The sequence below is a fragment of the Pseudorca crassidens genome, chromosome 11 (assembly GCF_039906515.1).
Source record: "Pseudorca crassidens isolate mPseCra1 chromosome 11, mPseCra1.hap1, whole genome shotgun sequence".
NCBI classification, from domain to species: domain Eukaryota; kingdom Metazoa; phylum Chordata; class Mammalia; order Artiodactyla; family Delphinidae; genus Pseudorca; species Pseudorca crassidens.
The window spans coordinates 78804019-78819364 of NC_090306.1; the positions used below are offsets into that span (position 1 = coordinate 78804019).

Genomic DNA, 15346 nt, shown 5'->3' on the forward strand with positions numbered 1-15346 from the left:
TACACTATTAATACTATCTATAAAATAGATAACTGAGAACCTACTGTATAGCACAGGGAACTCTATTCAGTGCTCTGTGGTGACCTAAATGGGAAGAAAATCCAAAAAGGGATATATGTATACGTATAGCTGATTCACTTTGCTGTACACTAGAAACTAACACAACATTGTAAAGCAACTATACTCCAATAAAAATTAATTTAAAATAATAAAGCACACCCATTGTCTATATCCAAGTGCAAAGTTCTAAATCTGTAAATAAATTAATGTAAAATGGCTAATTTTTTAAATAGACAAAATAATTTAGTCACAGAATATACTAGAAATTATTTTTTAATATCTTTAGCATATTTTTTAAAAAAGCAACAATTCAATAAAGGATTCTTCCATTGTTCTTTATACAGATTCAAATGTTATATAATTTATCAGTTACATTTATAATCAATAACCTTCCACTGAGTTTAGAAACCACAGTATTTACTGAGCTAAACTCTCTCACAAATAAGGCACAACTACATGATCACAAGTAGTAAACAACACAATGAATCCAAAAACTAAACAAAATATTCATGCAAAAGTATCTACAGAAGTTATGAATATATGATCCAGTTCAAGAAGTACAGAATGTCATATACATAACTGCATCATGTTACAGTAAATTCACTACTTCTACAGGGAGAGGACCTAGCTATTTCCAATTCTGCTTTATACAATTTTACATAAATTTAGTAAGTTTATGCACAGTATTCACATTTGCAACAATAACTGATCATTAAAATTCAGGCAAAGGGCAATTAAGACAATAATGTGTGGTACATTATATAATTACAGAATACCATTCATCAAGCTCTTGTCTAGGAATACTAAATTGATGGCACGTTTAAATTTTGTGGATCAAATCATCCATGGTTTCATAGCCAAAGTGCATTTAAAAAAAACTGCTGTAGTCAAATAGGTCATGAATATCAAAATATATGATCATAATTTGCTTTCCACTTAAAAGCTAAACATCTTTATGCAAATGCAAGGTTAAAAAAAAGTGGCTTTTAAGTTCCCAAAACTATAAAATAATCATAAAGCCTCTTCAAGAGAGATGGGGAACTAACAAATTTGGCAGTTACTATGTAACACTACTATGAAGAAACTATTAAACTAGCTAATTCCACATTAAGAGGTAGTTGAACAAAATTACACACTGCATTGAGGTTGTTGTGTTTGTTTCCCTCTTTTTTTCAAAATAAACAAATCCTATACCAGCAGCTTTGTCTTCTTTCTACTAAAAATTCTGTAGGTGTAGGTGTAGTTTATTGTACACTAACCCAGCAAGACTTGATTTTAACTCACATTTCTGTGCTTGGGTTTAGAATTTACTAACAGGTGATGCCAATAGGCTTTGCATTAGAGCTGAGAGCTGGGACTCCATACGTGCCAGCTCTAAATCACTGACAAATAGTACCAGCAGACATCTAAAATGTCGAACCAGTAAGCACTCAGAAGATGACTTTTTAATTAAAAGAAACAGAAAACCCTTTAATTTTTGTTTCCAAAACACCTTATTGGTGAGATTAATAGCAAAATATTGTTTCATTTCTAAATATAATAACCTAATTATTTGGGGCCTAGGAAGTGAGATTAGCTAGATGAAGAGTAGAAAATCACTCAAATACATATGGTTATATTTGTTGTCCCCACAATTTTTTATGATTATGTGGGTGGGGGGACAAGACAGGGATAGGCCTTCAGTGCACCCAACTGGGAGATGAGTGAACAAATATTCTAAGCCAGAAGAATTCCCGTGAAGTTTCATATCATAAAAAAATAATAACAATAGTGCTGTGAATGTTTTTCCAACATGCTTATTAATTTACTTATAAGTACAGAATTAAGACTATTTGAAAGAATTTATATGAAAATGCATAAATAATTTTAGCTCAATTTTTATTATCCAACTTATTTTTAATAAAGATCCACTGTATTTCTTCATTCTATACGCTCAAGGATATATGTTTATTTGAGTCCAGGGACTCAATCAGGGTCCTTAGTAGCTACTGACAACAGAGTTTACTTAAATGGGTTTTTTAAATAATTAAATGAATATATGGCAATCTCTTTGTTTGTATACATTATAGGAAGAGCATAAACATAATTTCAGCATGATATTTGAAAGCAAGTGTACATTATAAACTATGTATTATAAATGAAATATTAGCTCCCATCCTTCCCTATTACCAAATGATTGCACTGAATGAATATATAGCTTTACTTTCTTCAGAGTAATAAACCAATATTAATGAGTTCTCTCTTCAGATGTTCTCCAATTTTCCAAATTAATAAGACTGATAAAGTTCAATTCCATTGTTCAGCATCCAAATAAGCTAATTTTTAATTACCCTCAATTTGCCAGTCTGTTTCAGTTCTAGTTATAATTTGGGGATTTCTAAATACATCTGTTTTTGGCGATACTCTATTATCCAACTGTTATTTCAAGGTAATTTCATAGCATTATTTTTGCAGAGTAAACAGATACACAGTTGATATGGAACCCCAAATTCAGAACCTTTTAAAATTTAAGTCAAATTTAAAACTTAAAAAATTTCTTCCCTATTAGGTAAGAAGAGAATATAAAGCAGAATATTTAATGTCTCCTTACCATTTTGTATTTGTTTTCACAGATAAGACTATAGCAATATCAGTTACTAGCTTTAAGATGCAAAATCTATAAAACAATTACAGTGAAGCTGAGCTATGCTTGAGAAGGTTAAACCAAATTACCTTGAAAAAAGCAGATCCATTAAAAAAGCAAATTCAGATTCTTGAAGATGCTGGAGAGACAAAATGAGGATATAAAATGAAGGCTAATCTCAGAAGACTTCCCACTTAAACAGAGAATACAAGCATTATACAACTTCTATTATTCACCTTCCAACTGGGGATGAGGGTGGGAAGTTTTGTAGGATTCTTAAGACTACGTGGGAGTTTAAAAATGAGATAGAAAAAGACAAAAAGAAAAATTAACCCTAATCTTTAAAATACAACCCGAGGATAACCATAAAATAATTTTCCAGAGGTTTTCATAAAATCCACCCAAGAGAATTTAATCAGTATTGTTAAAATAAAAACCATGTTTGAATTCATAGTTAATATTTAAATATAATCTGTATTTGGAACACTTGAGTAGTAAATTTGTAACATAACAATGCAACTGAGCTATGGACCTGTGTATAAGGGAAAAAAAGCTTTATAGTTCTATGCATTTCACAATGAGAATATTTAATATAATGTGTTATTGTGCAACATAGCTGATATGGTAACATCACCCATGTACATTTCTTGATACTAAATGTGGGAGAAGGAAGTAAGCTATGGAAGTGCATTCATGTCATTTCTGAACAATGAAATTATATTTAAAAAAATACATTGCTATTTTCCGTCCAAAATTCATTTCCATCCAAAATTTATTTACATTTCATTGGCTACTTCTAAACTTGGCATGAAAGCTATTCCAGGGTAAATGGAAAAAAGTAATGAAAGATGGGCTTGAGTCTCACAAAAATAGAAGAGTTTTACTTGATAACATTCCAAAATATATGAATTCTAATTTGGTTTAGTATTGCAACCACTGTCCAAACCGAATAGTAGTAGTCCAAGATATCTATTAAGTGTATTATTAAAAATCTAATGTTAGTGCAATATTACTCTGAAGTTGTGATAACCCATTATCCTTGCAAGTCATTGAAACATGCATCACAGACACGAACAGGCTTCTTGGAAGAAGGAGTTAAGGCATTTTTGGCTGAACACTCAGCACAGAAGATATTTCCACATTGTCTGCAGTGATGCTGTAAATGACAAAAATTAAACATTTTTAAGCATAAAAACTACCAAAAGTATTATGAGACTACAAGAATACAGCAAACTTCACTGTGAAGGTATACTAACTTTCAAGTGATTAGCATTTAATAATATAAAATCTCAGTATGTCGATTTAATCCCTTAGTTAATTTGAATGCTTCCTATTTAATCAGATACTGTACTAAACATTTAATATGGAATTTATCTTGGAATTCTCAGAAGAACCTTAGGAGGCATTTTAATGCCTTAATAAAGTGCTTAATAAAGCACTTCTATCAGGTGAAAATTATTCCTATTTACAAAATGTTTCAGGCATAATTTCTTCAATAGGAATATAAACTTGAAACATCACATAATGGCATTATTTAAAATGATTTTTTTTTTTTTTTTTTTTTTTTTTGCAGTACGTGGGCCTCTCACTGTTGTGGCCTCTCCCGTTGCGGAGCACAGGCTCCGGACGCTTAGGCTCAGCGGCCATGGCTCATGGGCCCAGCCACTCCGCGGTATGTGGGATCTTCCCGGACCGGGGCACGAACCCGTGTCCCCTGCATTGGCAGGCGGACTCTCAACCACTGCGCCACCAGGGAAGCCCTAAAATGATTTTTTTATCTCTGCTTTTTTTCCTTTAAGAGAACCCTATGATGACTAAAACATGAGTTTAATACTGATGCACTGGTTCAGAAAATGATTATCCAAGAGAGTAACTCAGTAGGAAGGTAATAACTGAATTTAAAACTAAAATAGAAACACACTAACCAGAAACAAGATTTCATGAAACTTAATTCTATGTAGTTGTAAATTAAAGTTAATAAATGGCAAAACTTTTAAAATCTGTCAAATGCAGGACAATTTCGATGGTTAAAACATTGTCACTGAGAAATAAAATCAAGAACCACAGCAATATAACAAAACCATTTACCCGTCTCACGGTTACTGAAAAGCCTTTCCCACAGGCCATACAGTTTTGTACTTCATTGTCTTCAGCCCACTTTCTATTCAACGCTTGTGTATGTTTGATCTATTCAAAAAAAAAATACATTATAATGTTCAGTGCTGTAAAGAATGATAATTTCTAAGTTGGTGGCCAAGTTTTAAAATGGATAAAATTTTAAAAATCAGAAATACTTTGGTCAACTTCCATTATCATAGTTGTTACATAATTAAGTCTGAATGACAATAAATAAATAAAGCAAAGCAAGTTTTATACCTCAAAGGCATTGGTAATTTCTAACCTTTGGTGATTTCCCATTCATTCTAACCCTAAGGATCAATCCTTCCTTGGAACTCTGAGCATATAATCAGATCACTTCTTTATCACATAGCAACTCATTCATTCCTTTGTGCTCTTCCCAATAATGACAATTCATGAATGATGTGGCTCTCTAATCATTGGGGTCTCAGATAAGTTCTTTAAATCTTATATTTAATTACCTGTAACACCTGCAATACTGCTACACAGGCAGTAGCCATTCAAAAGTATTATTAAATATGAGATTTTTTTTAAATGCTGAAAATATGCTTTTCACTAAGAGGTAAATTCTAGACTAAAAAACTGCCTCATACACCAGGTGACTCACTTGAAGGGACTGATTCTCTCTGCCCAGTTCCTGCACTGCTGCAGTTGTATTATCCAGCTTTCTTTGCAATTCTAGTACTTTGGTTTGAAGCTTTTCTATTTCACCTTCTCCTTTAAGACACCTGAAATAGATTGCAAAAACAATTCATTTTTAAAAAATCATTAAAGACCCTCTCTGAACACAGATAATGAACTACTTTAGTAACTTTAAACATAATACATTAATTTCAACTCTGTTGTAAGGGTTAATTTTTAAATGGCTACTTAAATACCTGCAGGAGCACTTTTCTCAAGACTTCTATTTTTTTAAATGTGGAGTACAACAACCTTTTTATCACTTAGCATGGAAATAAACTAATTTTAATAGACATCAACCACCTTTCTAGTAGTGCCCTCCTTTCATCTTGATTATTTTGAACCGTTGCTTCCAATACTGCAATTTCACCCCGTAAGTCGTCCGTCTGTTTCTCAAGCTCACTGACTCTCCGTTGACTGGACTGCCACTCCTTCTTTATGGTGCCCAAGTTTTCATTTAATGCTGTAATCTGCATGGTAAGTTTAGTCTCATTTTCTTCATGCTGCTTCATTCCTACTTCTTTTTCTTTTATTTCGGAAAGCTGAGAAAAGGAAAAACAGTGGGTAAAAAACCTATTACAAAAGTAGTGCAAAATTTAAGTTAGTTGCTGAACTTTAAATATTGGCAACATAAATAATAACTTCTTCAGGGAAGAAGGCACTGATAAAACTGATTCCACAAACATCTGTGTAGTTTGAACTGACAATGGTCATAACATTGAAATGGTGGTCAGCAAGCCTCTTATAAGATCAAACTAAAGTAAAGCAATTTAAGATTTTCCTTTTTTCCACTAGAACAGGGGAAGAACACATAGTTAGGGATAGCAAGGTGCCCTGGAGATAGAGCTGGCATTTTCTTATGTCTCAAATTCCAAATGCATCCTTTTGTCTCTATCAACCTGCCAAAAAAACAGAACTTCAAATCACTGTGTGAACTTGAAATTGCAGTTCTTCAATGAAAACATTCAGCAGTCAATTTATCTGGGGATATCTGGACTTAATTCAACAGAGGAAAGCCAGATGCTTCCCATTTGGCATGCACAAGTTAGGGAAGGAAAAGTAGACTTTGGTCATTGTAATTCCAAACTGAAGTTTCCGTTCCCCCTTATCAACATTCAGTTTGACCAAACAAATGAGTTTAACATGATTAGCATTCATGCCATTTACCTCAATCTACATAGTTATAGGTTTGTTTGTTTTTCTGGCACTAAAAGTGCCCCCCCATCATGTTTTATTGAATTTTCACTTATATAAACCAAAATATAATCACAGAATAAAATATTTCCAATCACATGTCAGCTATTTAGACAAATCAGATCTCTTGTCTTAAATCAAAAATTAAATGTTAGGTGAGCATTTGAATCATAATTTTTAAGTAGAAAAACCCTCTCTTACTGGATTAATTTACAAAATCAATTAAAAAACACACCTCCCACCACTAACTTACCAGTTTAGCTTCCTTCTCCATAAATTCTTTCTTCAGCTCATCTTCTTCCTTTTTCATCTGCTCTTTTAGCATTTGCTGGGCTTTCTTCTCCTGTTCAAGGGTTGCCTTTAGGGAATCTACTTTCCCTTGAAGCTCTAATTTCTGCTGAATCAAAAGCTGTTTGGCATCCTTGAGATTTGTTACCTCCTATGAGAAAGTGAGGCCAAAATAAACCATCCTTTATAGTAAAAAAAAAAAAATGTAGCTGAAATTTATGCAACTTATTACAATATAAACAAAGAGTTTTAGCCTCTTACAAGAGTCTTAAAGTTCAGTATTTCAAACAGTTGATTAAAAAGGTGAAATATTATGTACTTCCTCCTCAACAATCATTTAAATTCAAGTGATGCTTTGCATGCATATGTTTTGATTAAATTATGTGAAAATTTTCTACACCTTATTTTCCCTTTCTTCATTTAGGAAGCATTTATTGGTTCAACATTTAGGCATCACACACTGTGTCACGTTCTAGGGATATATATATAAAGATGAATTATATACATTCCCTGCTTTAAGGAAGTCACAGTCTGGAAGAACATAATGACATAAAGAGGTAAGTAATTATAAAGCAAAATGGCAAGTATACTGATAGACATAAGAGGTATTATGAGAGCACTCAAGGGAAAATCCAACCTTTCTCTAAGAAAATGACATTTTACAAACACTTTACAAAGCAAATTATAAGCAGTTAATTTTTTCAGGTGGCATGCCAGTCATGCTAATGATAGGAAAAATGTTCTAAACAACAGATTATTAAAGGATTTTAGGAAGAAAAACGATTAAAAAACAATCCCTTAAAATCTTAATTCTAAACTCTTACATATTTTGAAGTTTACTATCTGTAAGCATAACGGATAGCTCTGTCGATTATCACCTCAATAAAATCTAAACTTTTAGGGTTACTTTGCTTTATTCAGTAATTTGAAAACAAAGGTAACATAATTTCAATATGTGTATAGATATTATGCAACACGAGCACTGTGAGAGCGAGAGTATTTGTCAAAAAACAGCAAAACAATGTGCCTGGCACATAGTATGTCCTAAAATAAATAAATAAAATAAATATATATACACAAATCTTTTTAACAACACTAATACAATACAAAAGGAAAAACAATGATTATCTTCACATACCTTTATGCTTTCTTGCTTGTGAGACTTGAGTTCTTCACTCAATTTAGCAATTTCTTTTTCTTGTCTACACTTAATTTCCTCTATCTCTGCCAATTTACATTTTTCATTTACTAGTTCTTTTTCTTTCAGTGACTATAGAAAAAATGATTTATTAAAAAAGTTTTAAAGTAAATACTTAAAAGTAATATAACAAAAATGACTGCTACTATTTATGACTGTCTCTGCCCCTTCCACCTTAGTTAACTTGAGCAAATTATTTACCTTCTCTTGCCTCTGTGTCCTTATTTATACAATATGAACAAAAAGATCATTATAAGGATTAAATAGTTACAGTAACTATTAAAATTAATAGTGCCTGGCTAAAGTTTAGCTAAAACTACCATCTTATGCTTATTATCATCATCACTATCTTTATATAGGGCGCCTAGGGAGGAGGAGTATACATTATCTAATCTCTATGCCAGGTAGCTCTTTTTAATCATTTTATAGGTAAAGGAACAAAGACTTAGAGCAGTTAAATAACCTATTAAAAGTAGAACCATAAAACTAAAACAAGATCTGCCTGATCTAAAACCCTTGTAATTAAAGGCCTCTAAACTATAGTTCTATCAGAATTTTCTAACCTTGAGGCACAAATCATAAATTTCATGCCAGCCTCACCAGCGCCATCACTACAAAAACATCCACCAATTTTTAAAAATAATTCAGAGGTAATTCCCTGGCGGTCCAGTGGTTAGAACTCCGTGCTCTCACTGGCAAGGGCCTGGGTTTGATCCTTGGTCAGAGCACTAAGATCCCACAAGCCACACAGTGCAGCAAAAAATAAAAAAACACATAATTCAGGAACTGCACAAATAAAATATACCAAGAACTTCAGGAACTGTACACTTCAGAATAATATCAGCTGATGGAAATATAAAATTTCAATTATGAAACCAAAAACTGTTTCCTAGAATTTGAATTTCTCATTCATATAAAATTTTAACTGATCTTTAAACGTACTGGTCATAATACAATGCTTTCAACTTTATAACTTAGCATCATTTATATAAAATACACCCCTACTTACCTTTAGAAAAAGCTGGTTCTTAATTTTAAATACTAAGATTCTAGATTTAGTCAGAAAATAAAATACCTTTTCTTTCTGTATATCCTGTAGTGCTTTACTCTGCTCCTTCAATTGCTGTTCTTTCTTTGCTAAATCTTGCTCCAAAGTAGCCTTGGTGGTCTTCAGTTCTTGAATCAATTTATTTTGGTTTCCAATTTGATTTCTATTTGAAATCAAGTCCTCCTGTGCTAGAGAAAGCTTCTCTTCTACAGACTTATAAAAACAATTTCCCCAAATTATTATGTCATTTTTTGGCAAATTTCAACAGAAACATAATAGTTAACAGTTATACATAAGTTATGCATAGCATAGTGGAAAGTAATATACTTTAAAAAGATAGTAAATGGGCAGAAGACCTAAACAGACATTTCTCCAAAGATATACAGATTGCCAATAAACACATGAAAGGATGCTCAACACCACTAATCATTAGAGAAATGCAAATCAGAACTACAATGAGGTATCACCTCACACCAGTCAGAATGGCCATCATCATAAAATCTACAAACAATAAATGCTGGAGAGGGTGTGGAGAAAAGGGAACCCCCTTGCACTGTTGGTGGGAATGTAAATTGATACAGCCACTATGGAGAACAGTATGGAGGTCCTTAAAAAAACAGAACTACCATATGACCCAGCAATCCCACTACTGGGCATATACCCTGAGAAAACCATAATTCAAAAAGAGACATGTACCACAATGTTCATTGCAAGACTGTTTAGAATAGCCAGGACATGGAAGCAACCTAAGTGTCCATCGACAGATGAATGGATAAAGAAGATGTGGCACATATATACAATGGAGTATTACTCAGCCATAAAAAGAAACAAAATTGAGTTATTAGTGAGGTGGATGGACCTAGAGTCTGTCATACAAAGTGAAGTCAAAAAGAAAAAAACAAATACCGTATGCTAACACATATATATGGCATCTAAAAAAAATAGTTCTGATGAACCTAGGGGCAGGACAGGAATAAAGACGCAGACATAGAGAATGGACTTGAGGATATGGGGAGGGGGAAGGGTAAGCTGGGACAAAGTGAGAGAGTGGCATGGACATATATACACTACCAAATGTAAAATTGATAGTTAGTGGGAAGCAGCCACATAGCACAGGGAGATCAGGTCGGTGCTTTGTGACCACCTAGTGGGGGGGATAGGGAGGGTGGGAGGGAGACGCAAGAGGGAGGAGATATGGGGATATATGTATAGCTGATTCACTTTGTTATACAGCAGAAACTAACACAACATTGTAAAGCAATTATAACTCCAATAAAGATGTTAAAAAAGTTAAATTAAAAAAGATAGTATGTTATGCCCTTCAGTAAGATGATGTAAAAGAGAAAGAATGCTAGATAACTAACTCTCTTGCCTATGCAAAATACTTGTAGTATTTTCCATAGGCAAGTATAAAATAATAAAACGGAAGCAATTCCAAAGCTTTAGAAACAATCTGTATTTACTAGCTAAGTGATACGAAGAATATCAAATAAGTAGGAACCATATCAAACACACTCAGAGAACATATACATAATGAGAAGATATGGGGAGACATGGGAAGAAAGCAATTTAAAAAGATAGTTAAACGTGACATATATGCATACATGTTTTGTAGGATCTATGATGGCCCTTGACACGCTAAAAGGTTTATTTAATAAATAGAAAGGGATTTTTGTCTTGGGGGAAAAAATGTATTTCTAATCTGCCAACCTGATTAAGTGAACTAAAAGAGTAAAGTCAACCAGACATCTGAGGCTCTACTTCTAACAAGGCCATCACCCCCATCCTCTTAACTTCTCATCTGTGTGGTAGAAGTAGCTCTGTCAGTTAACACAGTCCATAGTTACTAACTGTTCGAAGGCCCAAATATTTCAAGAAGCTGAAGCTGGGGAAACAGCAACTTTTTGACTCATTAGGTTTTGATTTGGAGGTGGATATGGTAACAGGTGGGGAATGGAAAATGGCAGGAACCTTGCCACTCTCAGCTGCTAAGGGAAATAACTCTAAGATGCTCTTCCACCATCTAGAAGTTGTTTATCTTTCTTATTCTGGAGATACAGTTTCTTTGGAAAAAAAGGCAGAAGATACAATTCAGGAGGAATCACTGCTATCTAGGCTTGGCTACAGTAAGCATTTGATAAAGAATCGATGAAAAATAAATGAATAAATGAAAACCTTATTTAAAGGGCTTTACTTAAGCTTCCTGAAAGAGATTATTCCTTACAAATAACCCGGTTCAGAAGTCTTTTCTGATATAAATCAAATTTCCATTTTCAATAGTTTCCAGTAGAACACTAAAAACTGTAAGACTTCCTTTTTGGAAAAGACTTAAAGTCATCTAGTCCTTTACTAATCAAGCAGCTAAGCTTTAATTGAGTATACTACTAAGGTAGACAGGAGGGTAAAAGATGGTCCTGGACTTAAAGAAGCTGACCATATAGCCTGGAAAACAGAACCAGGGTATAAAATGGAAGTTGTACAGGGTATTAGAGCATTTGCTATGTGCCAAATGCACAGAAAAACGAGTGTGAGTGTATTCTCTGTGGAATGTTTAAAGAAGGCTTTGTGGGCATGTCGGAACTGACCTAAGTATCACAAAAGGTGAGAGTGATTTCATAGAAAAAGAATAAAATTTGACAAAGCCTAGCCCATGCTGTCTATAGCAATTGTAATTCGGTAACAGAGGTCCTGATCTAATGCTAAAGAATACCAACACTTGCTAGAGCCTAAAAGCAAGAACACCCCCAATCTCTGACCACAGAATTCCAAAATGCCCATGGTTTAAATAACAGCCTATAAAATTCTGAACTCACAAAATCCTAGTGACTAAATCTTTAAAGTCAAGTTCAAAATCTGCACTATTTTCTGAGCCAAGACATGTTGTTCTACCTTGCCTCTGAATATTCATCTATGTCATTCAGCAGTATACTGCCGTTTCAAATTTTCCTTTTATCTTTCTTGCTTCAGACTATATTATTTTCATCTGCTCAGCATCTTTTCCCTTGGAGAACTCCCTCTTCCATTAGATGGTTTACTGGGGCTATCTTTAACCCACCCACTGCTACTGGAATAAGCAAATCTCTGAGTATATCAAGTACCAACCCTGATCCTGAATACCCCAATCACATTATAGTAATGTAGCAAAGAAAAAGATTTTCTACACTGTTCTGTGGTAGCTGTTGGTGGTTTTTTTTTTTTGGGGGGGGGGGGTCTGTTCAACAATTTTTCTCTTTTCTCTTTCAAAATAAAACTTTAAAATTTTTAGTTATTATTTTTTCTTGATGTTCGATGAAATGACATAAAGAACAGTACTAGGCTAAGAAGATTTACATTTAATTCTAAACTTTTTATCCTAGAATTTTCACTTCACTGAGGGTGCAAAATTTACAGTTAAACGCCACTTCTACCTTTCCTGGAAAACAAAGAATAGCACACAGCATAGCCAGTTTGAAATATACAGTCAACAAATTTTAGTATTTCATAAATAATCCAGCAGATGGGGCTAAAGGCATAGATCAAGCCAGCCGGTCTTGCATTCTACTGGTGTCTTGGTATACACTATCAGCCCACAGATGGCAGCCTTGACTTACGTGTCATGTTACAAGGTTCTGATCGTCTCCCTTTCTCTCTTATACATAAGGTCATATAATAGTCACTGAAGCAAAAGAATGGCTGATCCATTATTCTGGCCTATTATAAATATTATTTGAACTTTCCTAGGAATTTCTTTTTTAAAAAATTAAGTAGTTCAGATACCTGTCATTTTGGAAGGATTAACGTCCAAATATCCTATTTCATAAAAAAATAAAACAGGATATTTTGTCAATATCCTATTTTATAAAAATTTGTCAATATCCTATTTTATTAAAAAATTTCAATATCCTATTTTATATTTGTCAATATCCTATTTTATACAAAAAATTCTAGTGAAATGATGGTAAAACAATAAAGGGCTACTGGTCTTCCCCAGTGGCATAGTGGTTAAGAAGCTGCCTGCCAATGCAGAGGACATGGGTTCTAGCCCTGGTCCGGGAAGATCCCACATGCTGCAGAGCAACTAAGCCCGTGCACCACAACTACTGAGCCTGCACTCTAGAGACTTAGAGCCACAACTGCTGAGCCTGTGTGCCAACTACTGAAGCCCAAGCGCCTAGAGCCCACGCTCCGCAACAAGAGAAGCTGCCACAATGAGAAGCCCGCGCATCGCAAGGAAGAGTACCCCTGCTCACCACAACTAGAGAAAAGCCCACGCACAGCAACGATGACCCAACACAGCCAAATTAATTAATTAATTATTTTTAAAAAGGGCTATGAATCAGAAGAGCTGAGATCCAATCATCGTTCTGTTATTGTGCAAACACTAGGCCTGTCACTAATCAAGCAGGGCCTCAGTTTCATCTGCAAAAGGAAGCTTTGAAGAGAGAGTCTATCCATGGCCTCTCAACAGTTGTTAAACTCCACAACAGCCTTATCCCTCTGTCTTTCTCTTCTTGCCCATGTTTACATTTGAATTTTTCTTTTGTGTATAAAATGAGAACATGATGTAGCTTTCGGGCATAATAAAAATAATTGTTGGCTTAATGAAAAAAATACTGATTTAAAAGATCTAAGTCTTATTACTGTGTTATGCTCTTGGGTAAATAATACATCCATATGAAGAAAAAACGTGATTTCTACAGAACTTCTACTCAGTCATTAGGTTTCATCTTCTCTATCACCTCAGTGTCCTTGGAATTCATGCACATTCTGCATCCTTACTACTACCAGCCCGAGCTGTCACCATCCGCACTTGGACTACCACAAAGTCTCCTCTCTCATCCCAACGTTCAGCCACGTTCCCCTACAATCCATTCCTTCTCCTGCAGCCAGTTATTGGCCTAAAATACAAATCCGAGCACATCCTTTCAGTGGTTCCCTCCTGCCTTTAGGATAAAGTCCAAACTCTTCCACAAACCCTCCCTGACTTGCAACAGTATTGTAAAGGAAAGCTAATAATAATTTAAAGCTACTTAGAGAATATAGGAAGTAAGACACTTTCTAAATGTCAGGTGGTATTTTTTTTAAAGAACTCTTGCTAATTGTGAACTATATATATATATAATATCTACTGTTGGCCCTATGAAAATTCTTTTACCCAGTCTCCTGTTTGTCAGATCATTAGTCACCACTGATTCCTTCACTTCCTTGCACCCTGTACGTTTTGAAACGCCCTTTTGTTTCATATTCTCTCTCCCATTAATCTCTTCTGTTCCATCCTCTTTAACTCCAGTTCTAATCAGCTCACAGCTAGATTACTGGAGTTTATGGAGGAAGGAAGGGAGATAGCCTCTTAACTAATCTCCCCAGCACTAGTTTACGCCAGATCCAAACCAAGCTGCTATCTATAAACCAGTTCCAGGTTGTTGCCTAAATTATACCTTCTTCATTTTATTCCTCTGCTTAGACTCTTCATCCCCCCCGCAACCCAATATAAAGTCCAGTCAGTCGTCCTTGCTAGGCATCTAAGATACCTCACAGTTTGATCCCAACTTTTTTAACTTTAACTTCCAAACACAAACCAGCACTCTAGCAAGACAATTATGGTGACTGCCTCCTGGCTTTGCTGGTTCCCACTGCTGCACCTTTTCTCAAATGTGCCCCTGAGTGAACTGATCTTTCTCAGGACTCTCTGTGTTTTCAAATTCTTATATCCTTCAGGACCTGGTCAAGTCCTACCTCCTTCATAAAGCCTTCCCTATAGCAGCCTATGAATAAAGTGACATAGCATATTTATGTATATTATATATAAAAATATTCTGTGATTTTCAACAGAACTTTTCAATAAGGCATTTTAAATTAAGAAACAAAAATCCAAACATAGGAAAGAATCAAAAAGCATACTATTTCACTATGACAAAAAAGAGAAATGGCCGGGGCTTCCCTGGTGGCACAGTGGTTGAGAGTCTGCCTGCCAACGCAGGGGACACGGGTTCGTGCCCCGGTCCGGGAAGATCCCATGTGCCGCAGAGCGGCTGGGCCCAGGAGCCATGGCCGCTGAGCCTGCGTGTCCGGAGCCTGTGCTCCGCAACGGGAGAGGCCACAACAGTGAGAGGCCCGCGTACCGCAAAAAAAAAAA

At 34.8% G+C, this 15346-nt stretch overlaps 1 protein-coding gene across 2 annotated transcripts in view; it reads right to left on the minus strand.

Annotated features, from left to right (window-relative positions):
* Window positions 1-315: 315 nt before the first annotated feature.
* The window catches only part of EEA1 (early endosome antigen 1), a 133970-nt gene continuing 118939 nt past the window's right edge, over window positions 316-15346 (minus strand). For both annotated transcript variants that reach the window (XM_067697527.1, XM_067697526.1), the window contains 7 exons: window positions 9259-9444; window positions 8124-8255; window positions 6951-7136; window positions 5807-6045; window positions 5430-5550; window positions 4772-4870; window positions 316-3839 (listed from right to left, as the gene is read on the minus strand). In XM_067697527.1, coding sequence (XP_067553628.1) covers window positions 3717-3839; window positions 4772-4870; window positions 5430-5550; window positions 5807-6045; window positions 6951-7136; window positions 8124-8255; window positions 9259-9444 — 1086 coding nt within the window. In that variant the 3' untranslated portion in view covers window positions 316-3716. The remainder of the gene's footprint in view (window positions 3840-4771; window positions 4871-5429; window positions 5551-5806; window positions 6046-6950; window positions 7137-8123; window positions 8256-9258; window positions 9445-15346) is intronic.